The sequence below is a fragment of the Protopterus annectens genome, chromosome 11.part0 (genome assembly GCF_019279795.1).
Source record: "Protopterus annectens isolate FY-2018-M chromosome 11.part0, PAN1.0, whole genome shotgun sequence".
Taxonomy (NCBI): domain Eukaryota; kingdom Metazoa; phylum Chordata; order Ceratodontiformes; family Protopteridae; genus Protopterus; species Protopterus annectens.
The window spans coordinates 1,559,181,069-1,559,208,969 of record NC_056745.1 but is presented as its reverse complement, the minus strand read 5'-3'; the positions used below and the strand labels follow the sequence as shown (position 1 = coordinate 1,559,208,969).

The following is a 27,901-nucleotide window of genomic DNA, read 5'->3' as shown; positions in this document are numbered from 1 at the left end:
CGGAGCTCTGGAGGTGTCTGGAAAGGACCAATTCTTGGAAGGCCAGTTCCTGCTAAACCTTGGAGGCTGGACTTGCAAGAAATCCTTGACTGTCTGGACAGATTTTGCTTTCTCTTCCACCTTCTTCAGCACCTGCTGTGCAGGGGAGCCAAACAAATTGAGCTTATCCATGGGAGCATCTAGGAGCTTTGATTTAACATGGTCTGGTAAGGACTGTTCTTTTAACCATGCATGTCTTCTGATCACTGTGCCAGTCATGGCTGATCTAAAGGAAGCCTCCAGTGCATCATAGCCGCATTTTAAGGAATGAATACTGACCTGCTGAATGTTATGTACCATTTCCTGTACAGATTTTTTGTCTAATGGTTCATCCGAGGACAGTTTTTTAGTTAACTGGTCTAACATAAATTCCTGATACTGAATCATGTGGAATTGACAGTTCAAGGCCCTAGCTGAAAGAGTAGCAGAAGTGTAAACTTTTTACCCCATCTCTCTAAGGCCCTAGATTCCCTTTCAGAGGGAGGGTTTTGGTAGAGGTAGCTGCTACAGCCTTGGGTCCCTGGGAGATATTTTCGGGATCTGCAAAAGGGGCCTTATACAAATGATAATGTGTGTCCGGAACCCTGTAGTACCTATCGGGCTTAGCAGGGGCCGGAGGAAGAGAATCAGGAGCAGTACAAGCATCATTAAAAGCATCATCCACAACAGTAAGTACTGGAGGAATGGCTGAAGGCCTATGCTGTGGCAAATGCAAAAAGGTTCTAAGCCTTTTCCTAGAGTCTGAAAAATCCTGGCCCTGCCATTGAAATTGTTCCCTCATAGCATGCAAGGTTCCCCAAAAGAAAATTCCTCAGGCGGAGAGGCAGAAGGAATGGACTCTTCTGCATCAGAGTCCTCATAAGGAGAAAAAGGGGCCTCTGGAGGGTCTGAATTATCTGATTCATCAGAGGAGCCATCTGAAGAAACTGGCTCAGGGGCTCTACTCTAGTCCTCTTCTCTGGAGGTGGGTGAGAGGCCCTGTCTGGATGTGGTTGGGATCCCCGGATCAAAGAAATGAGATCCTCTGCTAGACTAAGCATTTGTGAACTAGAACTGGGCCTGTGAGAGGGGTCTTAGCAGGCACAGTTTTGGTAGTTTTTGCTGCTTTAGCCCTGGCAAAGGCCTTAATCGACATGGATGCAGGAGGCCTAGCAGCTCCACGTGCAGGGGTAGAAATATCCAAAGGGATAGTATCTGATAAATCCTGTGAACTTGCAGGAGCAGGTGGGATTTCAGTAGCAGATTCAGCCAAGCTGGATGAGGCCTCGGTAAGTGGCAAGCTTTCGGCCGAAGGAAGAACCGTGGACTCGGTTTCAGCCGAAACCGAGACACTCGCGGTTGGCTTAACCGCGGTTTCGGCTGAAACCGCGGACCGCGAGTGTCGGTCCTTGTCCTTGCGTTTTTTAGAAATTTGCGTAGTCGGAGTATCCGACGGCATAATGTAAGCAAAAGCGGAGCCGAAAAACTCTTCAGCAAATTCAGACCGACGTCTAAGCGTTCGTCGGTTGAAAGAAGCACAGGCTAGACAAGCTGCTACGTCGTGGTCTGGGCCTAAGCAAGGTAAGCAGTAAGAGTGGAAATCTTTATGAGGTATTTATTTCCCACAATTTAAACAGTTATTCACTTTTTCTGACATCGGCTGAGGCAAGAAAGAGTCCCCAACGGGGTACTTAGCTTTTTAGAAGTCTTCGGTACTTGTAGTAGTAATCTCTGGTTCTGACCGACCGGCACTTGCGAACAGCTTCTGCTTCGGGCGCCACGCGGCAAGAAAGACTGAGGAAAATGGCGTCGGCTGATGCCTTTATACCCGAAGAACTGCAGCTATGACGTCGGGTGAAGTGCGACACCAGCCGAGGCCAGACCCAGACTTTGGAATCCGGCCGACCGAAGGGCTGCCTGACGACAGGACAACCCATTTGTAAGGACTGCAGATGCATCCTTGAAGGACATCAATATCTGCTCCACGTGCAATTAGGGAAAAAAAAAAAAACAGGACTTTGGCAATGAGTACTCTCATACATCCTGAATGCTGTCACTGTAAACACAAGTACACTGATATCCCAGCAGATAGAACTCTGTTGCAAAAAAGAAGCCAGATTCCTGCAGAAGTAATAACCCAAATGCCGGACCATCAAATAGTTGTATATCCCAAGATCCTTACATGGAATACTTTGATGCTGACAGCAGACCATCACATCACATCAGTCATCACAGAAGCACTTACAGAAAGGCCAAAGATTATGGCATCAGTTTCCTGGAGGATAAATCTCTGTCCTTAAAACCCTACTTAAAGGTAATGTCCAGATCACCTTCACAGCTTAAACAAGTGTTAAACCTTTTGTCGTAAACATATCTACTGCTCAACTGGTGCTAAATAAGGTCAATGACGTCAACTTGTGATGAATCAATGACAACGTAAAAAAGATTGTGCAAAAACTACAGGTTCATGCATCGCAAATGGGATGAACTTATCCTGTGATAAGGCAGCTTCATTAGCCAATGGGTGTGTCAAAAACTCTTAGGCCTTATGCCTTTCATGTGCCACTGAACTGTTGGGATATTAATATTCGCAAACAGCCAGTACTTTCAGAAGATGGGCAAGAATATAGCTCTCAAGGTTGAAACATCATCTCAGTCACCTGGGATGAAAAATATCATTCACAGTACCAAAACTGCTACAGTTGCCAAAAAAACAAAATATTGGCTTTTCTTTCTCAGCTTTTTAAAATGTTCTGATAAGGAGTCTAATTTTGATCGGGTCTATATTAGATCAGCGAACGCTTAAACAAGCGAACGCTGATTGATCGACCTTATTTTAGCAAAAGTTACAAATATCGAAGCAACAGAAACTCAATTTTTTTTCCTAGGGAAAGAATTTGGTTGTCCGTTTCTGTTGCTTCGGTATTTTCAGTGCTGTGGTGGAAAGTTATGGGTCGGATTCAGGTAAGTGTGCGATTGTGTGGATATGAGTGTTAGGGTGGGTTAGGTGAGTTAGGGTTAGGGCTTGGGTTAGGTATGTGTGCGATTGTGTGGACATGAGGGTTAGGGTGGATTTAGGGGAGTTAGGTTTAGGGAGCGGGTGAGGTGAGTGTGTGATAGTGACGGACCTTAGGGTTAGGGTTTGGGTTAAGGTAAGTGGATAGTTAGTGGTGTGTGCATAGTTTAGTGTAGGGTTAGGTGTCAGATTTTAGGTGTATGTGTGGATTTCTGTTTGTTTGGTGTGCTTGTGTTGTGTGTATGTGCTTTGGATCAGAGATTTTTTTTCCCTAGGAAAAAAAAATCGCTGATCTGTCAGTTCAAGATTGTAAGCTTTCGCTTACATAAGGTCGATCAATCAGCGTTCGCTTTTTTAAGCGTTCGCTGATCTAATATAGACCCTTTTGATCAGCACAAGTCTTTTCTAGCTAGCTATTTTCTAGTCATGATGGGAATGATGGGAGAGAAGACTAGATGCTGGCAAAACTGACAATAAAATGGATAATATAACAAGGAAAAGAAAAAAAAAAGAATATGGACCATCAGACAGCAGACCAATATTGAACATAGAACAAAACAAGAGAAAAACAAGTAGCAACATCAATGTAATAGTGCAGTTCTGTCTCTAGCAGAATGTCTTCAATATGGCAGAAGTAAATTAAAAAGGAGGAATGCCCCTTTCATGCATCTAAGATGCTAAAAATTAATACAGATGTCTGAGGTCTGGAAAAGGGTATTGTACAAAGTTTTACCAGAAAAATGTTATCTGAATCTTCTCCTTTCGGCTTTTCCCACTAGGGATCGCCACAGTAGAAAAATGGTTGCAGAATGATTGGTAGTGGAGTTTTGTGGTGCTGGGTTGCCAGCCTGGCACCCAACCTTCCTCAAAAGGTACACAGATGCACGCGCTCACACCTAGGGTCAATGTAGTGTCCAAACCGGGTCTATAGCATTTCAGTGAAAACTCATTTCATTGAAGCTTAATTCATTAACACACATTCACTGAAAGCTCACTTCACTGAAAACCCAATTCACTGAAAGCTCACTTCACTGAAAACCCATTTCAATGAAATTCATTTTGTTGAAAGGTATATATGGCCTATTCCCCACTGCTGTGCGATCCTGGAGTTAGTATATAAAGTAAAGGGGGTGTGGGGGGCACAGCCCCCCCACATAAATTGGTTATATGTTGTCTTCTGGAAGAATTTTTTCATTACACTTGTAAGCATCCATCATTATACCTTAAAATATTTACAATATGTGGGAGGCTACGCCCCCCACACACCCCCTTACTCTATATACTAACTCCAGGATCGCACAACAGTGGGGAAAAGACCATATATACCTTTCAACGAAATGAGTTTCAGTGAAGTGAGCTTTCAGTGAATATGTGCCAATGAATTAAGCTTCAATGAAATTAGTTTTCAATGAAATGATATAGACCAGTCGAATCCACCTGCAGCATTGTCTTTGGGATGTGGGAGGAAACTGGAGCACCCGGAGGAAACCCACTTAACCGCAAGGAGGATATGCATATTCTGCACACTGAAAAATATACACCGGGTCCTTTTTTTAGATTTTGCTTGCTAGTTGATTAGACAGGCTGTGTAAGATAAGGACTTCCAAGACACTATGGGTGTTTAATGGATCATATTGGCAACATCATTACAAGTTGATATAAAGGGTCATGTCTCATAATGCAACATAATTTCAGTAACATGCCACATTTACCTGTGCAGGTGATAACAATATCAACTTGTCTAATAACTTCATTAAGCTTCACCAGGCGAAACCCATCCATGCTGAAAGAAAACAGAAAAGCAAGAGTTCAGCAACAGATATGAAGCGACTGATCTGATCAGCATTATGACACATCTGTAATTCAGGAAAAAAATAAACATAAGAACCTAAGCAACAAAACACAAAAGTGGGTTTGGTGGCATGAAAAGATTGCAAGGAGATTGCAAGGTGTGGGTTTCTGACTGAAATACAGTAGCCAAAATTTTTAAGAAAATGGATGGTAGGCAGGTAGGAAGGGAGGGGACTGTGCTGGTTTGTAATAGAATGCTAATGTGTTCATACTTGTGAAATGTCCATCATTCAGACCATTCTTAAACTGCAGAGATGAACAGCTTGCCATGCATTAAAAATACTTTGAAAACAAACACTTGTTATTTATGTTACACATTAATGGAGTTAACTCAAGCCAAGTCACATGAAGCACTGCATAGATGGCAAGAAAGGTGGAGGGGGTGCTGCACATTCAAAACATATCCAGTATACTTTGGATCTTTTCTATTTTTAGTGAAAATTCTGAAACTGATATTCAGGTGTCTTTTCTATTTTTAGTGAAAATTCTGAAACTGATATACAGGTGTTTTTTCTATTTTTAGTGAAAATTCTGAAACTGATATACAGGTGTCTTTTCTCAAGTGCAGTAATTCATTCATCTGTCAAGTTACGTATACCCTCTAGCAAGTCACTGACTGTTGCTGTCACAGTGCTACTGGTGAGACATGAAGGTGAATGCCCGCACATTAACTACACCAGTCAGGCCCCTACTGTAATTCTGAGATTCAACAACTGTGAATTCTACAATTACGAAACCAATATGAAAATAAAGGAAAACAGCAAATGTTAAACATCACTCTCCTCCCCTTAAAGTTGTTTTTTTTTTTGCAGACAGCAACGCCCCTGCAACCCTCAGAGAAAAAGAAATACTCCAGAAAAGAACAATCTTGGACTTGGAATATACAAGTCCACATTTTCACTCACTTAGCCTCACTACTCCAATGCTCATAGTTAAGAGTCTCAAAATGTGAAATAGTTACCCACAAAACAAACCACTTTCACTTACAAACCACTTATCATATTAGTTCTAAAATAAACACTTACATTGGGTTGGCATAATGGCTAAGGTGTTTATCTCACAGACACAAGGGGGTTGATTCTTACCTTAGGTCACTGACTGGTTATTGCTAGGCATGTAATATATACATATATACAAATAATTCAAGAAAGGGTATTAATGCCCTTCTAACATATCAATATACCAAAAAAGGAAGTTATGTACTCACCATAATGTTCCATCTCAGTAGTTCTACTTTATTTGTCTTCGACCTTTGGGTACCGGATCCATATCGGATCTGAGCCGGCAAATTCACTAGCATCTGCTCCGAGCGCCAAGCTCCTCCCCTTACTCATAATACACCTCCACTACCTTCCAACCCTCAGGTCGGGTTTGCTGACCCTTATACTGAGAACCCAACCGGAAAAATACTTTATGACCTAAAACTGCAGCCAACAGGCTATTCATATGATAAGGTCAGGGGGAAGGAGGGAGGGACAGCTGAAGACAAATTAAGTAGAACTACTCCGATGGAACATTATGGTGAGTACATAACTTCTTTATCTGAAGTAGTTTACTTCATTTGGTCTTCAACCAGTGGGACAGAGTCCCCAGCTACTAAAATCCTGAGTGGCCCTCATGGAAGGATATTCCGGAGCACCGCATCACCAAAGGATGCTCTTCTTCTAGAAGTCAAATCCAATTTGTAGTGAGAAATAAAGGTATGAGATGAGGACCAGTAGCTGCAGAACAAATATTATCCAATGAGACTCTAGACCAAAAGGCCGCAGAAGTAGCCATTGACCTAGTGGAATGAGCTTTCACCTGACCCGGAGGAGACAAACCTTTATCCTTATAGACCTGAAGGATGCACAAGGAAATCCACCTAGCAATCGTAACCTTGGAAATAGGCTTACCCAAAAAGAGTTTAGAGAAGGACACAAACAATTGATCAGATTTACGAAAGTTTTTAGTCCTGTGTAAATAAAATCGTAACAGTCTATGAACATCCAACAAGTGGAGTCTGTATTTCATTTTGTTAGCAAAATTTGGAAAGAAAACAGGTAAGTTAATGGTCTGATTAATGTTAACTTGTGATGCAACCTTGGGAAGAAAGGACAGATTAGTCCGAAGGGAAACCCTATCTTTATGGAAAATCATATATGGAACTTTAATGGACACAGCTTGCAGTTCTGAAACCCTTTTAGCAGAGGTGATAGCTACCAAGAACGCTATTTCTAAGACAAGAACTTAAGATCTGTGGTTGCAGCAGGTTCAAAAGGCGGAGCGACCACCGCTTGAAGAACCATAGTAAGGTCCCATGGAGAAACAGGATTCTTCACCGGGGGGCATAACAGGAAAGTACCTTTGATAAAGGCTTTACACAGTCAGGAAGAGGCCAGGGAGGCAGAATTCTCACCCACGTGAAAATGAGATATGGCAGCCATTTCAACTTTGATTATAGAAGAGCTTGCTCCTTGTTGAAAAATATTGGCTAGGAAGTACAGAATGGCAGAAATAGGAGTCGTGAAAGGATCTAAACTCCTTTGAGAATCCCAAAAGGTAAAACATTAACATTTGCTGCGGTAAATCTTCCTGGTGGAAGACTTATGAGCTGCCACCAGAATAGACCTGACTGAAGAGGATAATCCAGGAGTCCTAGCAATCATGGGAACTGGAGCAGCCAAGCCGTGAGCATCAAACTGTCCAGGTTCGGATGAGGAACCCCTGATGGGTGCGAAATAAGATCCTGAATGGGATCCAAGATCCAAGGTGGAGCCAGATGATGAGACCAAAGGAAGGGAAACCATACCTGGCGAGGCCAAAATGGGGCAATGAGGATCACTTTGTTCCTCAGTCGGCAAGCTTTCTGTAGAAACCATGGAATAAGAGATACTGGAGTTCAAGCATACAGAAAACTGGGAGGCCAAGCATGGACTACAGCATCTCTGGGGGACTCCCCTGGCAGGGGCTTCAGAGCGAAAAACTCACTGTACTTTGCGTTGGAAGGAGATGCGAAGAGATTGCAGCAAGGCTGACCCCACTCCACAAAGATCTGCTCCACTACTGAATGATTCAGAGACCACTTGTAAGGAATCAGAATAGTCCAACTTAACCTGTCCGCTAGAATGTTGGACTCCCAGAATGTGCGTTGCTATGAGAAAGCGACCGGTGGAGATCGCCCATTCCCACACTCTCATGGCCTTGTGAAAAAGGGGGTAATATCTGGTCTCTCCCTGTTTGTTGACGTACCAGACCACTGATATGTTGTCTGATTGAATTGCAATGGTTCCCAAAGTAAAAAAGGCTTGAAGGGCCTGCACCGCTAAAAGGACCGCCCTCATCTCCATAATGTTTATGTGCAAACTAGTCTCAACAAGGGACCACATTCCTTGGACTGTCCTGCCCAATCAATGCCCCCCCCACCCAAGTTGGGAGGCATCTGTGGTCACTGTGGCTCGGACAGGGGTTGGAACAAAAGGTCTTCCCTCCAAGATTTTCAGAGAGCACATCCACCACAGAAAGGACGACCTGCGGACTTGACTGAGGTGTATTGGATACGACAATGGAAGATCCAACAGGGACCATTGTACTGCTAGTGTCCACTGTAGTACTCGCATGTGTAGACGGGCATATGGAAGAAGCATAATGCTCATTGCCATTGAACCTAAGGCCTTCAGCACTGATTCTGCCGAGGGAGGATGAGAACGGTAGATCAGGGAGACATGCATCCTCAGGTTTCGCACTCTCTCCGTAGTCAGGAAGAGTTTGCACTGTAGTGTGTCTATCCTTGCCCCAATGTAGTCTATCATCTGGACAGGATTGAGAAGTGATTTGGATGCATTGATTGTAATCCCCAATTGAAGAGCAAGCTTTAAGAAATAATCCCTTGTTTGAAAAAGTAGACGCTTTGCGGAGCAGTGAGGAGCCAATCGTTCAGGTACGGATAGACCTGAATCCCCTCAAGCCTCAGTAGAGCCGCTACTACCGCTATCACTTTGGACCAAAGTTCAGGGCTCAAAATTGGTAATGATTGACTCCTAGCCAGAAACGGAGGAACCTCCTGGAGCTTCTGTGCATCTTTATGTGATAGTAGGCATCCTGGAGGTCTAACGAGCACATCCAGTCGCTCTCTTGCAGGTATGGCATGATGGACTGTAATGTGACCATCCGGAAGTTTTCTTTGTCAACTGACAGGTTCAGGGTAGATAGGTCCAGAATGGGCCTTAAGTCTCCCATTTTCTTTGGCACCAAAAAGAACCTGGAGTAGATGCCCGATCTGGACTGATCTGGGGTGACGGGATGGCTCGTTTCTCTAGCAGCTTGGAGATTTCCAGTGCTTCTGCCTCCCTTTGCATGGGTGGTATGTCTGGGAGGTGTTTGGTATGTTTCGGGGGGAATGACAAAGGGGATAGAATATCCTCTGGATATGATCTGAAGCACCCAGTGGTCTGATGTTACGGACTCTCATGCCTCCAGTGCAATGACAATCAACCCCCGACTGCTTTCAGAGTAGAGCAGTCGGGCAAACCCTCAGGGTTGCTGTCTGGGCCTATCCGAGAAAGGTTCTCGAGACCCAAATTTCCTCGGATCCCCTCTGCCTCTGGGCAGACGTCTATCCTGTCCCCCCTCTGCCTCTGGGGGAAGAGCAGCCCTGAGTGCCCCAGGAATACTGTGACTTCCGGAACCACATCTTCTTTTGCCCTCTCTGATTCCAGGAAAAGAATCAGTGAGGGGTTCAAGAAACAGATTCCGACGGCAGACAGGGTCTTCCCATCCTTCTCACTCTGGACTAAAGTCTCTTTGACAGTCTTACCAAAAAGAGTAGAGCCGTCATAAGGGGCATTGACAAAAGACGCCTTGAAAGGTTTCGAAAACTGACATAGTCTAAGCCAGGCATTGCACCTTATGGACACGCCAGACCCAGCCACCCTAGCAGCTCCTTCAGTAGCATGTGACAGGAGTCGCATGGACATATTGGAGACTACTTTTAAGGTGGCCATCCTCGCGGAGAACATGTCTCTGTCCTCCTACGACATGGACTTGGGAGGAGACTCAGTCAGTTCCTTGACCAGGTCACGCTGGAGTCTCATGACGTGGGCCAGATAGTTCAGCACCCTGATGGAAAAGGTCGCTGATGCATAAACCCGCTTCCCTAAGTGGTCCATCATCCCAAACTCTCGGTCAGGGGCATAAACCAAGGAACTCTCTTGGGCCAGTTCCTTTTTTGTGGCTGCTGCTACCACCATAGTGTCTACAGGGGAGCCTTTTTTCCATGCTGGTCTATCTGATGGTGGACTCAAGATCTTATTCGGACGTTTAGGGATTGGTTCCACGGTGTCCGGCTCCTTCCAGGTCCGTGAGGTGACCAGGTCCAGCAAGGGATCTGCGGGAGGGGATAGCCAGGAAGTAGATTGACCCATGCCAAAAGCCTCCAGGAACACAGACTCGTCAGAAGGTTTGGGGGCGGACCAACCTCCCTGCTGGTGTAGGATTTCCATGATGTCTCCAAGGGAGACATCCTCAGGAGGTGACCTGGGGGAACCTGCCCCATCATCCAAATCTGTGTCCTCAGTGAGGGACTTGGAGGAGTCCAGATGCCTCCTCTTACATGTATGCTTGCGAGGTACGTCTCTGGTGGGGCTCTCCGGGGTGAACTCGCAAGCCACTTGTTCCTCAGGGGGAACCACCTAGGGCTCCTCGAGAACGAGCTGTCCCTCTGGTAAAATGATGGGATTCGTAGACAGAGCCGAGTGAGTCGGGGCGGAATCTGAGGAAATAGTCAAGGGTCTCGATCCAGTGGAGAGAACCCTTTCAACCACGTCGAACGCAGAGGGAGAATGAGCCTCCTGGGGTGCTATTAAGGAAGCCCCTTTCCCCAGATCCGACGCGAGAATTGGAGCCGGGCCCGAAGTGGACGCAGCTCTAAGGGAGGGAACTTGGCCCAACAATGTTGGAGCCGAAGAAAAAAGTTCAGCTCCGTCGGATCTGACACTCAAGCTCTGGTTCCGAGAGCCACTCGGATCTGAATTGGTTGGATCTGACACACTCCAGGCAGCTGCCGGCATCGAGGTAACAGGTATTATCGGTTTTGACCCCCTGACTAAGGCCATCCTCAGATCAGAGTACTCCGAACCTGGTGGACAGGTCAGAGAAGGAGAAATTGGTGTGAAAAAAAGGAAGCAAGCTCCCACTCCAGAGGGAGAGGGGGCTGGCAAGACCCCCATTTGGATCTGAGTACGAATGAACCTCCTCATCATTTTATCCATGTCAACTTTCGATAAGCTACGTATAGATCTTGACAAGGCCACGGACAACGATCTGGCGGGTCAAAGAACCGAGTCCCTAGATGGAAGATGTCTCCCCTCTGGCTCTGGAGAAAATCTCAGAGATAGGAGCCGAGGGGAGTCAAGGATCCTAGCCTGACTTTTGGCGGGAGTAGAAGGAAGGTCCAGAGACCTCTTGCATTTCTCTGCATTGTGCTCGTCAGATTTGTGCGCTCTCGCCTTCTCTATGCCCCTTCTGTGCTCCACTTCCACAGGCTTAGAAAAGGGAGGTTGAGTCCCAGCCTGGGAAGGAGGAGAAGCAAGAAAGGAAGGAGAGGCAGCAACAGCAGCCGCTGTGACCAAAGCAGTGGATGAGGCAGCTGCCACAGAAGTGGGTAGAAGGCCTTTTAGGGCCAAGTTAGCCTTCCTGTCCTTAATAGCGTGCGGGTTAAAACCCGCACAAATAGTACAGTTGGTGCTCAAATGGGCACCACCCAAACACATAACACAGAGTGTGGCCATCTGCAGGAGACAATTGATGGCCACACTCAGTGCATCTTTTGAAAACAGGCTTGAGGTCAGCCATGTCACTACACAAGAAAAAATCACACAAGAGAAGGAAAAAGGAGAAAAAAATACCTATTCCCCACTCAGACCCACACTCAATGCACACAGAACACCAAGGGGGAGGGGAAGCAATACACTAACAAACTAACACTAAAACTACGAGGAAAATTTCTAATACATGATGCACCAGCAAGTGGAGGAGGAGAGGGAACCTACACTAAACACCTAACACTCAACAATTTAAGAAAAAAGCTGCTTAATAAGCAAAAACCCACTCACTAGCTTGGAGCTCAGGAGAGAACGATGCTTCAGGCAAGCCGTGGCAAATGAGATCTGGGGGTTGGAAGGTAGTGGAGGTGTATTATGAATAAGGGGAGGAGCTTGGAGCTCAGAGCAGATGCTAGTGAATTTGCCCGCTCGGATCTGATACGGATCCGGTACCCACAGGTTGAAGACCAAATGAAGTAAACTACTTCCGATCATTTGTTTTCACAAGAGTCCAGGCTGTTCTTAAAATATCTAAACTAGTGTTTGCTTTAATGTAATTTGGTGGGCTATTCAATGCATCAGCTGCTCCTCAGACAACTAATTGGTATAACCCTTATTCCTATGGAATCTTCTACACAGGCGGTCTGATGATTCTCAATTACTTTTCGATAACCCCAAATATTCCCAGAGACAGTGGTCTCTAAATGCCCAATATACCTGAATACGGTCTGCTCTTAGATATCTACATAAGACACTATACAAGTTCAAATATTTTAGTCTTTCATAATAACTTGGTATATTTCTGCTATAATCTCTCCAGTTAACTCATGCTTGGTTTCTTGTAAGGTTTCCTCATTGTTATTCCACACTCAAGTTTGGGTTTAATGTAACTAATAGACAATGACTTAATCATTTCTGATTTCCTAGACTTTATAAACTTTTGTACAACCTTTAGTTCTATAACTATCATTAACCAAATAATTGATTAGAAAAACTCAAAGCTAGATTTACCCATATACCCAGATCCTTAAAATGTATCTGCAGTTTAAATCGCTGTGTTAAATTTTCACCTTTCAATTTATCTCTCAAATCTCATAAACATAGTTTTTGATGCATTTATCAGCATATTATTCTCCTGTGCCCAAATGGGCAATTTAATCAAATTATTTTACGGTCATGCCCTATCTGTAACATTTAATCGGTTTATCCAATTTCAAGTCATCTGCATACAGACTACAGAACATCTCAGATGAAAAAGATAGATCCTGAACGATACAATCTAAACAAGTATGGGCCTAGGACAGAGCACTGTAGACACCCTGACTGTAACCTCCAATTTCACTTGTTCAATTGCTGTAGGATACTTGCCATGTCTTATCTGTAAGCCATGCAGCTATCTATCTTATCAAGAGTACCATCAATACATATCAATTCTAATTTATTGATCAGTGTTTTGTGCATTACCCTGTCAAATGCTGAAGATAAATCTATATACATTACATCACAGTACAATTGTTCATGCATAGCTATTATATTGTTATATGACATCATGTTACAAGTGGTGACAGATTTATTTTCAACATATGCATGCTGATACATGGTTTCAAGTCCTACACTTTCCTGCTCTGATAATAACTCATCCAATATTACCTTCTCCATTATTTTCCTACAACATGAAAGTAGACTTAATGGTCTGACTCTGGAGCTGTTCTACTTCCCCTTCACTTAAAGGCTGGTTTAACAAGTAGAAGTCTCCAATCTTAAGAAATCTTCCCATATTTATCCAGTCTAGTAAATAATAGATATAATGGTACAGTTAAGTCCTTGCTGTAGTGTTCTCAGGTCATTATTACTAATTATGTCTCCTCCCTGGGCTTTGTTGGGATCCAGTTTGGATAGGTCTTTTTCAATATACTCTAATTTGATTTTAGTATCTGAGATAACTTGGATGTCACTAGGACAATTTATCACCCCCCTTATGGAGCCAAACTGCTTTGCAAAATACTTTGTAAATATATCTATAACCTGTTTGGTCTGAGAAAAAGAAGTTATACACTTACCATAACGTTCCATCTGTGTTGTCCATTTTCATTCCTTCCCAGCTGTTGGGCTTGGCTATTACTTTAGCTCATGGCCACCAAAACTCAAGCTCCTCTCTTACCCATAATGCACCACCCCCTAACATACCCCACTCAGTTTGCTGTTTTACCACAAGAAAGGCATACAAATATATATATATATATATATATATATATATATATATATATATATATATATATATATATATATATATATATATATATATACACACACATGCACACACATACTTTACAGAAAAAACTATATCTGGGGATCAAACTAATGGACAATGGTGTATATGCTCTCATTCTTTCAGAAGTCATCTGTGAAAAAGGTTGGGGGTTAGTGGGTGGAAAGTTGAGGAAGAATAAAAATAGACAACAAAGACAGAACATTATGGTAAGTAGATAACTTCTTTATCTGAAGTTGCCAATTTGCATTCCTTAGCTACCTAAATTCCTGGGTGGACTCTAAGGATATTCAGTTGTGCCAAAGGCTGCTCTTTCCCTTGAGACTAGACCCAGTTTGTAATGAGTAATAAAAGTATAAGGACTGGCCCAAGTTGCAGCCACACATATGTTACCCATGGAAGCTATAGAAAGAAACACTGAAGAAGTTGCCGTGGACCTATTTGAATGGGCTCTTTAAGGTCTTGTTAAGGATGGACCCAATTTGTTGTTCATAAATGATATGCAATCCATCAGCTACCTGGCTAAAGTTACCTTTGCAACTGATTTGCCGAATTTAGAATCTGCAAAGGAAACAAATAACTGATCTGTCTTTCTAATTTATTTTGTTATATGTAAGTAAAAACTTGTCTGCGAACATCCAATACGTGCAACATATATTCATCTTTGTTTGCAAATTTAGGAAAGAAAACTGGCAAAGTAATGGACTGGTAGATACTGGATTCTGACACCAACTTAGGAATGAAAGAAGGGTTGGTACGTAATGGTACTCTATCCTTACGAAAAATCAAGTAGGGAGGTTTAGAGGACAATGCTTGAAGTTCTGCAACTCTTGCAGAGGAGGTAATGGCCACTAGAAAAATAGTTTTCCAGGTCAAAAATCTAAGATCACATTTTGCTGATGGTTCAAAGGGGAATTAAGGTCTGCAGTACCAGACTTAAATCCCATGGTGGGGTAGGATCTTTAGAGGGAGGTCTTAGTAAGAGCGTGCCTCGCAGAAAAGCTTTACAAAACTTGGATGAAGTCAAGGAAGAATTCTCAAACTCAGTATGAAAGTTAGAGACTGCTGATAACTGAACTGTTGAGGAGCTATTTCCCTCATTAAAAATAGTTGCCAAAAATTCGAGAACACGTGGTGCGGGAGCTGAAAAGGGATCAATGTGTTTCTGATGTGCCCAAAAAACAAACCTTTTCTATTTACTTCTGTAAAGTTTTCTTGTAGAAGCGTTATGGGAAAATAAAAGTATGTGACAGACGGGGAAGACAGCATAGGTTGTCTGGCTATTAACAGAAACGGAGAAACCACAATGTTAGCTTAAGGTCTGAGATAGCCAGATGGAATCATGCCTATCAGGTGAGACAGGTCTGCAACCGGATCCAGAATCCAAGCTGGTAAAGTAGATGATGCCAAAAGAAGGGGAACTAAATCTGTTGAAGCCAGTATGGTACAATGAGGATGACTTTACTCTTCAACCAGGCAGCTTCCTGCAGAACTTTGGGAATTAGAGGAGCTGGTGGGTAGGCACAGAGGAGACCAGGGGGCCAACTGTGGAGAAGAGCATCTGTCAATCCCCTGGTGGGGGATCAGGGCAAAGAAGCTGCTGCACTTGCTGTTTAGAGGAGAAGCAAAAAGACTGCAGCAAGGCTGGCCCCACTGATGGAAAATCATTACTGTCACCTTCATGTTGAGAGACCATTCGTGAGACAGTACAATGGACCTGCTCAATTTGTCTGCTATCATGTTGGAGTTCCCTGGAATGTGCTTTGCTATCAGAAAGCAGTTGGAAGAAATCACCCACTGCCACACTCTGAGGGCTTCTCAACACAAGGGTTAAGATCTAGTTCCCCCTTGTTTGTTAATGTACCAGACTACTGATATGTTGTCTGTCTGAATCGCAATTGTCCCAAAAGGGAGAATGTCTTGGAAAGCCTGCAATGCTAAGAGCACCACTCCCATTTCCAGGACACTGATATGCATATTGGCCTCATCAGGGGACCAAGTGCCTTGGACTGTTTTCCCCAGGAAGTGCCCTCCCCCATCTGGGAAGTGTCTGTGATCACTACAGCCTTGGGCTGAGGGAGAATGAAAGGGTGGCCTTGTAGAGCTTGGTCAGATTGAATACACCACCAAAGTGTATCTTTTGCATACCTGAGTGCTTCTTCTTTGAGCTGACGTGTTGATAAAGAATCGACTACAGAGTTTCTAACATCCATTCAAGAATTCTCATATGAAATCTTGCCTGAACCTGCCATACTTGAGGAACTTTCGGCTGCATGCAAGTCACGCCTCATGGACGAATTAGAAAAAGACTGTAGGGTGGCCAAGTGTGAGGCCACAGAAGTCCGAGTCTTGTCAGTAGTGGTCCCAGAAAGCGATTTTGACAGTTCCTTTGTCAAGTCCCTTTGTAGTCTGGTAAAGTGTGCCAGGTAATTCAGTGACCTAAGGGCAAAGTCTCTGAAGCATATACATGCTTTCCAAATCTGTCCAATTCCTCAAGACTTCCTGTTAGGGAGATGGACAAAGGAACTTTGCTCAGCAAGTTCTTTCTTTGTAGCTGCCACCATGACCATAGCATCTACAGGCACTCCTATGCTCCAGAATTCCCTACCTACAGGTGGAGCCAGTATCCTATCTGGTCCCTTAGGGATTGGCTCAACTGACTCAGGCTTCTTCCATGCCTGCCTAGAGATCAAGCCAATGAGCTTATCAGCAGTTGGAGTAACCCAGGAGGTAGACGGGCCAGCTCCAAAGGCCTCCAGGAATACTGATTCCTCTGAGGGAGGGTTATTGAAGGACCACCCACCTTCTGTTTATGGATCCCAAGAATGTCTCTGAATGAGATGTCTTCAGCTGGTGACCTTGAGGACCCTTCTTCATCAAAATCAGTATGCATGGTGAGTAACTCCTGAGGGGAGTCCAAGTGCCTCCCTCTTGCACTTTCTCTTCCTAGGGACTTCTTTGTTGGAATTCTCTGGTGAACTATCGGAAGAGAGAGCAAGTCCCAGCTGGGTACCCTGGAGACTTAGAGATGACTGTCCCTGTGATGTAGAATGATGTGGCTCAAGGTGCAGAGACATCTAGGATCCAGAGGGAAGATACGAGGGGGTAGGATACATCCATCCAGATAGAGCAGAGAACACTCTCCAATACCTCAATAACAGAATGCTCCATGGAGAAAGAAGACAATGGAGCCGAGAAGCCAGGCTTCTGGCCCATCAGTTTCCCCCTGCTCTGACAGCAATCTACTAGAGGCAAAATATGGAGCCAAGTTGTCCAATGCTGAGGCTCCAAGGGGCAGAGATGGTTCCAAAAACCTTGGAGTTGACTAACAGCTGAGATCTGACAGAGGCATTTCGGCTCCAACAGTCATCCAGCTCTGAAGACATCTGAGCCAGTGCACTCAAGACTGCTTTGGATCCAAAGATAATACCTTCAGATCCAAACCAGATGGACCTAGAAGACTCAGATCCAGGGGCTCCGAAATGATTGGTCAGATAGGAGAAGGAGCTGAAATTGGCGGAGTGGAAGAATGATGGACTTCCTGAGCCCAAGGGGAAGGAGCATGGAGAACATCCATCTGTATCTACACCTAGACGGATATCATTCTGTCCATGTCAAGCTTTATCAAACTTCTGGAAGAATGAGAGAGAGCTAGGGATGGGAACCTAGAGTGCCGGTGTTCCAAAAAGGGAGAAGGCACCAGATCCAAACTTGGAGTATCTGGTACTGGCCAAAAGATTCAGATCCAAAGTGCTTGGATCTGAGGAGGATTTTGTTGGATCTGACGCTGACAGAACCACAGCAGCCTGTGGATCCAATTGGAGAATGAAAGGGTGGCCTTGTAGAGCTTGGTCAGATTGAATACACCACCAAAGTGTATCTTTTGCATACCTGAGTGCTTCTTCTTTGAGCTGACGTGTTGATAAAGAATCGACTACAGAGTTTCTAACATCCATTCAAGAATTCTCATATGAAATCTTGCCTGAACCTGCCATACTTGAGGAACTTTCGGCTGCATGCAAGTCACGCCTCATGGACGAATTAGAAAAAGACTGTAGGGTGGCCAAGTGTGAGGCCACAGAAGTCCGAGTCTTGTCAGTAGTGGTCCCAGAAAGCGATTTTGACAGTTCCTTTGTCAAGTCCCTTTGTAGTCTGGTAAAGTGTGCCAGGTAATTCAGTGACCTAAGGGCAAAAGTCTCTGAAGCATATACATGCTTTCCAAATCTGTCCAATTCCTCAAGACTTCCTGTTAGGGAGATGGACAAAGGAACTTTGCTCAGCAAGTTCTTTCTTTGTAGCTGCCACCATGACCATAGCATCTACAGGCACTCCTATGCTCCAGAATTCCCTACCTACAGGTGGAGCCAGTATCCTATCTGGTCCCTTAGGGATTGGCTCAACTGACTCAGGCTTCTTCCATGCCTGCCTAGAGATCAAGCCAATGAGCTTATCAGCAGTTGGAGTAACCCAGGAGGTAGACGGGCCAGCTCCAAAGGCCTCCAGGAATACTGATTCCTCTGCGGGAGGGTTATTGAAGGACCACCCACCTTCTGTTTATGGATCCCAAGAATGTCTCTGAATGAGATGTCTTCAGCTGGTGACCTTGAGGACCCTTCTTCATCAAAATCAGTATGCATGGTGAGTAACTCCTGAGGGGAGTCCAAGTGCCTCCCTCTTGCACTTTCTCTTCCTAGGGACTTCTTTGTTGGAATTCTCTGGTGAACTATCGGAAGAGAGAGCAAGTCCCAGCTGGGTACCCTGGAGACTTAGAGATGACTGTCCCTGTGATGTAGAATGATGTGGCTCAAGGTGCAGAGACATCTAGGATCCAGAGGGAAGATACGAGGGGGTAGGATACATCCATCCAGATAGAGCAGAGAACACTCTCCAATACCTCAATAACAGAATGCTCCATGGAGAAAGAAGACAATGGAGCCGAGAAGCCAGGCTTCTGGCCCATCAGTTTCCCCCTGCTCTGACAGCAATCTACTAGAGGCAAAATATGGAGCCAAGTTGTCCAATGCTGAGGCTCCAAGGGGCAGAGATGGTTCCAAAAACCTTGGAGTTGACTAACAGCTGAGATCTGACAGAGGCATTTCGGCTCCAACAGTCATCCAGCTCTGAAGACATCTGAGCCAGTGCACTCAAGACTGCTTTGGATCCAAAGATAATACCTTCAGATCCAAACCAGATGGACCTAGAAGACTCAGATCCAGGGGCTCCGAAATGATTGGTCAGATAGGAGAAGGAGCTGAAATTGGCGGAGTGGAAGAATGATGGACTTCCTGAGCCCAAGGGGAAGGAGCATGGAGAACATCCATCTGTATCTACACCTAGACGGATATCATTCTGTCCATGTCAAGCTTTATCAAACTTCTGGAAGAATGAGAGAGAGCTAGGGATGGGAACCTAGAGTGCCGGTGTTCCAAAAAGGGGGAAGGCACCAGATCCAAACTTGGAGTATCTGGTACTGGCCAAAAGATTCAGATCCAAAGTGCTTGGATCTGAGGAGGATTTTGTTGGATCTGACGCTGACAGAACCACAGCAGCCTGTGGATCCAATTTATGCTTCTTCTTTGACAGCTCCAAGAAACATGGAGTCCAGGATCCTAAAGGTTTAGAAGACTTGGTAGAAGACTCCTTCGATTTCGATTTGGGGAACTGAGCACCAGCAATAGCTTCTGAGAAAGTAGGAAGTACCCCCTTCAAAATAAGTTCATTCTTCCTATCTGCAACTGCAAGTGGATTGAAGTTTTTGCAAATACCACAATCAAATTGTAGGTGGCCCAGGCCCAAGCAATACACACAAAGTGCGAGTGTTGACAAAGGCAACTTGTGCCTCCACTTCTGGCACTTCTTAAAACCCAAAATGCCTTTTTCTGACATCCTGACAAGCTAATACACTAAAACAAAAAATCTGATAATTAGAAAGAAAGTGATTTTTTTAAAACAATTAAGAAAGAGATGGAAAGACAGAGAGATACCAACGATGGTATCAAGAATTACACAAAGTGTAAGAGAGAAAATAATTTGAGAATATAGATCATCAATTATGGTAAGAAAGAGCTATACTCAGTGTAATAAAAGGGAGGATTAACTACTAACAAGACTAGACAAAAACATATTACTACACTTATTGTTTGAAATAAATCGCTCGAGAACTCAGGATAACCATGTTAGGGGTTGGTGCATTATGGGTAAGGGATGAGTGAGAGAGTTTTTGGTGGTCACGAGCTAAAGTAATGGCCGAGTCTGATTCGAGGTTTGGATTCAAACCCAACAATTGAGAACAGAATGAAAACTGACATCAGATTAAGTTTTAGAATCTCCACAGTTTTATCCATTTGTATGTCTTCCTTTGTATCTATAAAATGGTTTCCTATTATGCTTAATATCTTTATCTCGTCTCATACTAAAACTTGTTTGTCCAGCTTATGTCTGTTTTCAAAGTTGTAGCCTGATCTCTTTTCTATTCCTTATATTTTTGCCTCTCACCTTAATCAAGGATCTTGTTCTTATGGAAATATATCCTCCTGACACTGTATGCCTCGATCCAGATGTTAAACACTTTTTTGATTTTTTTTTCCCATTCAAACTCCTCTTTCAACGTTTTACTTATTCTTTCTGCATTTTTTCCACTGAGCTCATCAGTACGATTAGTTTTACATAGTGACAGTTTTGCTTCTATATAATCTGTTATTAATCTTCTTTGGAGTTGGTTTATATTTCAGTTTGGCAGAATTATCTAGCAACAAAATGCATCATCGTTGATGTGTAGTGATCATGGGGTCATAAAGGTTAAACATGACATGAAGTAGCAGTAATTTCTTTAGGAACACAATGTCTAATACCTTCCGTTCCCTGGTAGGCTTTTTTACAATTTGAAGCACTTATGTTGGAAATAATTTGCTTATTAATGTTGTTGAACCAATATTATTCTAGTCTGTTTCTAGTAAATTTAAGTTCTCAGCCATTATTTTTCTTCCCTCCTGTGTTTCATGTAAGAAATGTATGAATTCCTCTAGGTCATCAGCACTTGTCTTTGGAGAGCTAGAACACTAACAATTGTTATATGTTCCAGGGTTGTCATTATTGTCATAGTTACACAATCTATAGCACTGGTGTTATCTTTGAACATGTAATTATCACAGGTCTCATAGCTATTTTAATCCTAATCGTTAATACCTCCACCTGATTTTTTTTGTTAGAATGTCAGTTACAGTAAAAACATTTATACTCTTGACAGAACTGGTTTTCAGCCATTGTTCTTTAACCATGTTTCATGAACAACATCAATCTTGTGCACCACAGTAAAAAAAAAAAAAAAACTATCATTAATGTTCTTAGCAATGACAACTATCAAAGTATTGCTACCTGTGAACTGTTAAATGTTTGACCTGGCAAAAATCCTGTCCTGTGTTTGTAAAATATTGCAAAATATCTGCTGCAAAAATTCTCTCAGCTGTTCTTGACAGTTGCATGCTATCCTGTCTGAACCAGAGTGTGCCCAAAATTAGACTCGGATGCCCTACACATTTACATTTTTAAAACAAAATTATTTTTCACGTACGTATTAATCCAAACATATTTTCATTCAAGGTGACCTGACTCCCTTTTATATGTGATTTATGAAAAATGCATCGTAACACCTGTACAACCTAGGCTAAGAGGGCTGATAAGTTCCATGCTTACAGATTCCTTGTGGATGAGATCATTTGTACCGCCATAAATAAAACAGTAGATCCATGCTTCCCTACGTTAAGGCATTCTAAGATCTACTTCACATTTTCTATTTTTGTTCCTGGCAAGCATAAAGCTATGTTTGCAAATGTGAGTATCAGTTTCTCTAATAACTAAATCTCCAATTTAAAGAATATCTTTTCTGACATGATCTGAAGAATCAACTGCTAAACCATTTATATCTGCTCTATCAATTGTTACAAAATAATGATCTTCATCACCATTTGTCTTAATAGCAAGGTTTTCACTGCATATTACATCTGCAAACATACAGTTCTCATCCAGCTGGCTTTGTGCATCCACAGCTTGAGCTATGTTGTCAACTTATGTCTTTCTCCTCATTTTACTTAGAGTAATGTTTCTTCAATTCTTCTACGTTTGTTCAGTTTTGATTTCTTCTTTTTCACCGGTCCCTTGCCTCTTTTTTCTACTTTCTATTTTGGAAAAATGTTGGCTTTTTCTGTAGACTGAAGGTTTTGTGATAGTAAAAGGTTATCAGTCTCTGTGATCTGTGTGTTACATTACAAAGCAGTGCCCTTTTTAGTATGCATTCCCTTTGCTTTACAGACACTAAAGTTTTTTTCTTCCTTGTTATTTCTTGTGAAGTTCCTTCTTTTGTTCTATACACTCAATCCTCATACTGCTGAATGCTTGTATCCGGAATCCCGAAGTTGTCAGTGGTATTATCTTGTTAAATACGGGTTAAGTGAACTTTATAGACAAAAGACACTTCCTTTCACAAATGTTCCCTGTTTGCTCTTTGCAGAACATTATTTATCTCATCAATTCAGTCATTAACATATGTAACAGTTCTCCAAGTAGTGCCAATTGCACAAGTGGAATAGGCATCGTAAGTCAAAATGTATTACTAATGGTAAGCAAATCACCCAACGTTTTTACATGATCAACACAGATCACCAGTGTTATCAGCTGATACATTTAAATATACATAGTATTTAATACATTGTACAAGATACTTGTTCTTTAGAAAATCATTAATGGCATACTCATTTAAGGAATCCATATTCAGCAGCAAATAAAGACTTCTAAAAGAAAAGAATAATCAAAATCATTTACTACAGAATTCAAAGAGAATTTAAATCTTCTATGAGAATAATTACCCAAACAATACAGAACTAAATATTAAATTACTCGTGTACCAACCTCCTTAAGCTCAACACTTTCTGGAATTCATAAACTCCAATGCCCTGGATCAACTTACCCACACCCCCACCAGGGGCAACAATATCCTACACCTAGTCATTACCAACATGAGTGACCCGTGTTCCACACCTGAAGTCAACTCCTCGTTGGTCCGATCCGACCATAAACTAATCACCCTTGATATCCACATCCGCCCCCACCTCCCATTAAGGAAACCATGGTAAAAAATTTCTCCAAAGCCAACTTCATGCTTCTTAAGACAGAAGTGGTGTACTTCATGACACCCATGCAGATGGACAATAGTGTAACAACTGCTGAATCCTACACAAATGCACTCTATAAGCACTTACACGAGTGCATGGATCGTGCTATCCCAAACAGAACCAAGACGCTATCCTCCAAAAAAAAAAGGAAGCCAATATGGTGGTCCCCTGCCATAAACAAACTGTATAACAGAAGGAAGAAACTGTTGCAAAAGAGAGTAAAATCCCATGAGTGGAGGAGCTCCCTGGTCAGGCTCAGTAAGAAGCTGAGATCCCTTATAAGATCCTCCAAAGGTAGCTATGAAAACAAAATCACCACTAATTCTAAGGACAACCACAACGCATTCTATAGCTAACACCCAGATCTGCTCTGAGTTACAGCACAAAGGCATGAATATTACAGAACCAATTGATATTGCCAACATCCTGGCAGATAGGTTCAGTGCTAACTTTACTCCCCCCTCACCCCCTAAAGGGCCCATATCTATACAGGAAGAATGCAGAGTGCCTGCAATCACAACTACGCAAGTTAAAGCTGCATTCTCGAAAGCCAAAAACACAGCATCCATGGACCAGACAACATCCCAGGCTGCGTTTTACATGAACTTCAGAACGAACTGGCTCCCCACTTAAGCACCATGTTCAATAATAGCCTTGCATCAGGCTTTGTGCCCACTGAAAGGCACACAGCAACAGTTATCCCACTCCACAAAGGGGGAGCCGCCACTGATCCAGGGAACTATCAACTTATTAGCCTGACAAGCCTGGTCTGCAAGGCCATAGAATGTATCATCATGGAACTCATAAACAAAGACATTGGTAACCTCCAAACTCTGGATCCCACCCAGTTCGGGTTTGTGAAAGGCAGATCATGCCTCCTGAACCTGATTGACTTCTTTGAGGCAGTCACCAAAGCCGTAGATGAGGGCAAGGTGGTTCACACAGCCTATCTTGACCTCGCCAAGGCTTTCAACACCATCCCCCATTCTGGAATTGTAGCTAAACTCACTAAACTAGGCATAAATCCCTACGTCACAAGATGGGTTGCCAACTGGCTCACTGACAGAACCCACACTGCAAAAGTTGCAGACTCCAAATCTGACCTCAAAGCAGTGACAAGTGGAGTACCACAGGGTTCCGTCCTGGGACCTCTCCTGTTTGGTATCTACTTCTCTGAAGTACAGGCTAACACAGAAGGCCTCTGGCTAAAGTACAGTTGTGTACCTACCAAAAATGTAGATGTTCCAGTGTATTTACTGTTGCAGTCATTACAATTGGGTTATTCTGCAGGCAGGCCGCAGTCGGCCTGAGTTCCAAAGTCTAGGTCCAGCATCGGTTGCTGTTGCCTCCTCCCTGACGTCAGTGCGCCAGGGGTATAAAAGATGCAGCTGACGTCATTTTCTTCAGTTTTTCTTTCTCCAGATGTCAGGTGCCCTTAAAATGGTAGGCTCACTAATGCCAATAAGCATGCATAACCAAAAAGCAACTTTTCCTTCATCTACAAGCAAATACACCACATAGGTTGTATAGAATAGAGAAGTACAGATAAGTCCCAGCAAGGAAAAGGGGGATAGTGGGAGGGTAACCTGGACTGCAACAGTGAATACACTCTAACATCTACATTTATGGTAGGTACACAACTGTACTATGTTCATCGTGTTTCACTGTTGCAGTCATTACAATTGGGTTGAATCCCAAAGCTATGGTTGAGAGGCTGGAGCTCCAAGTTGCAGCCTCTAAGATGTCTTTGGTTGATACTCTTCTGAGGAAGGCTGCTGAAGTGGCTGCTGCTTTGGTTGAATGTGGCCTAATGCCCTTAGGCATTGATTTGTCATGCTGTGAATAGCAGAAATGAATGCAGTGTCCTATCCACTTTGAAATAGTCTGCTTTGAGATAGGCTTTCCTTGTGAACTTGCAGCATATGCTACTAGAAGTTGTTCAGTCTTTCTGAAAGCTTTGGTTCTGTCCAAGTAGAAGCGTAGCTGTCTGTGAATGTCCAAAGAATGCAGAAGTCTCTCACCCTTATTCTGTGGGTTTGGTTAAAAGGTAGGCAAGTGAACTGCTTGGTTAAGGGCCACACTGGTCACTACCTTAGGCATAAAGGTAGGGTTTGTTCTCAGAGAAACACTGTCAGGATGGAAAATGATAAAAGGTTCCACAGCCATGAGTGCCTGTAACTCTGAGACTCGTCTAGCGGAGGTTATTGCTAGGAGCAGAGCTGTTTTCCAGGATAAGAATTTTATATCAGCTGCAGAAGCTGGCTCAAATGGAGGCAGTGTAAGTTTTTCCAAGACAGAGTTGAGGTCCCATGCAGTATTGGTGCTCTCCTTGGGGGTCTTATGTTTTTGGCCCCTCTGAGGTACTGCCTTAGTAATGGATGAGAAAAAAATAGGTGGTTCTGTATTGTAATGAGCTGAAATGGCAGAGGCGTGAATTTTAATTGATGAAAAAGAAAGGCCTTTATCCAGCATCTCAGTTAAGTATTGCAAAATTTGAGGAATATTTGGAACAATCGTGTCAATACCTTGTGCCTGGTTCCAGGCACAGAATCTCTTCCATTTTTCTGCATGAGAGTTTCTGGTGCTAGGCCTTCCTGGCCTCCAAAATAACATCCATGACTGCTTTAGAAAAAGGTGAGTCTTGAATGGCTACATTATCCGCCATGCTGCCAGGTTTAAGGTCCTGAGTTGGCTGTGCAGTATCTGACTGTCTTGTTGGGTCAGTAAGTGTGGAATTTGAGGTAATGTCCAAGGTGGGCATTGAGACAAGTTCTTTAGGATTGGGTACCAGTGCTGGCGCGGCCAGTCTGGGGCAATCAGAATAATTTTTGGCTTCTCTTGTCTGACCTTGAGGAGTACCTTGGGGAGGAGAGGCAGAGGAGAAAAGGCATATACTGTTAGGTTTTTCCAGCTGAAAGATAGAGCATCCACTTTCCATGCTTGCTTGTGATAAGCCCTTGTGCAGAATCTTTGTAGTTGCCAATTGTGAGGGGAGGCAAATAGGTCTATGTCTGGGCATCCCTAGTTCCCTGTAATCATGCTGAAGACTTGTGGATCCAATTTCCACTTGTGGGGATCCATTAGGTTTCTGCTTAGTTCGTCTGCCACAGTATTTATCCTTTCTGGCAGGAATTGTGCTTGCAGATGTACTTGGTAAGTCAATGCTGTGTCCCACAAGTTCATAGCTAGTCTGCAGAGGGGGTAGGAATGTGCGCTCCCTTGCGTGTTCATCTACCACATGACTGTGGTATTGTCCGTCTTTATCAGTAGTTGTCCTGGATGAAGTAGATCCTTAAAGGCTGTCAGGGAATTTTGAACTGCTAGCATCTCTTTTTGATTGACGTATAGATGCATTTGACTTGCGGACCATGTGCCCTGAATACATCTTCCTGCCATATGGGCCCCCCAGGCATAATCTGATGCATCTGTTGTCAATGTCTGCTTGGCTATGGGTAAGGTGAATGGCTGCCCCATGTTGTGGTGATAGGCTTTTGCCCACAATCGAAACTCCTGTTGCTGGCAGGGAATGATGGTAATTATTGTTTCCAGGCTGTGGCAATGTTGAGTCCAAACACTTTTTAAATATTGAAGTTTCCTCATATGCAGTTCTGCATATGGAATTAGCAGAATGCAGGATGCCATGAAGCCCAAAGCCTACAGAATTTTTCTTGCAGATAACTGGGTCTTTGTTGCCAACATGTTGAAATAAGTAATCAGTTGTCTGTTTTCGTCTGGCATGAGATAAGCCATCTGGGAAGTTGTATTTAATCTTGCACCCAGGAATATTATCTCTTGAGAGGGTACGAGTTTTGATTTATTTTCGTTTACTGTGTACCCTAGGCTTGTTAGTAATGCTTTTACAAATGCCAGATGCTGTAGCAGAGTGTCCTTGTTCTCTGCTTGAATAAGGCAGTCATCCAAGTAAGGATATATTTGAATTCCTCTTTGTCTGCAAAAAGCAATTACTGGTGCCAGGCATTTTGTGAAGACCCTGGGCGCAGTAGATAAGCCAAAGGGCAGTGCAGAGAATTGATAATGCATTGAGCCAGCTATAAATCTGAGGTATCTTCTGCATGATTGTCTGATTGGGACATGCAGGTATGCCTCTTTTAGGTCTAAAGTCACAAGCCAAGCCTTCTTGCCCAGCATGGGCAGAAGTTGCTGCAGAGTTTACATTTTGAATTTTGGAATTTCCAGGAATGTGTTCAGGATAGACAGATCCAGTATTGGTCTTCAGGCTTTGTCCTTTCTGAGCACCAAGAATAGCCTTGAGTAAAATCCTAGCCCCTGCTCTTGCTGTGGTACTTGCTGGATGGCACTTATGTCCATGAGGGATGAAACTTGTTTTTGTGCCTCTGCCCACTGATTGCGTGGCAGGTCTGGCATACCGTTTGGCCTTGGTAGGGTGTGAAAATGGAATCTGTAGCCCTGGGATACAATATTTACGACCCATTTGTCCTGGGTGATCATGTGCCAATTTTGTGCAGAAAGTGCTATTTTTCCCCCTAAAGGGGCTGCCAGAAGATAAGCGCTTGTTGCAGGCAGGGGAATGTCATTGAGACTGCTTTCTGTATGGCTGTGATTTTTCTTCTCTGCTTTTGGAGGTAGAACCACCCCATTGTTTAGGCCTGTATGAGCCTCGGGGCTGTGATCTGCCTCTGGGGCGTCTGTATCTGCCTCTTTGTGGCCTGTCTGACACTGGAAAGGACCAATTCTTTGCAGGCCAGTTCCTGCTAAATCTGGGAGGCTGTACCTGTAAGAAATCCTTGACTGTTTGTAT

At 43.5% G+C, this 27,901-nt stretch overlaps 1 protein-coding gene across 7 annotated transcripts in view; it reads right to left on the bottom strand.

Annotated features, from left to right (window-relative positions):
- The window catches only part of AHCYL2 (adenosylhomocysteinase like 2), a 1,498,752-nt gene that overhangs the window by 450,016 nt on the left and 1,020,835 nt on the right, over nucleotides 1-27,901 (bottom strand). For all 7 annotated transcript variants that reach the window (XM_044088837.1, XM_044088831.1, XM_044088833.1 and 4 more), the window contains exon 11: nucleotides 4,747-4,817. In XM_044088837.1, coding sequence (XP_043944772.1) covers nucleotides 4,747-4,817 — 71 coding nt within the window. The remainder of the gene's footprint in view (nucleotides 1-4,746; nucleotides 4,818-27,901) is intronic.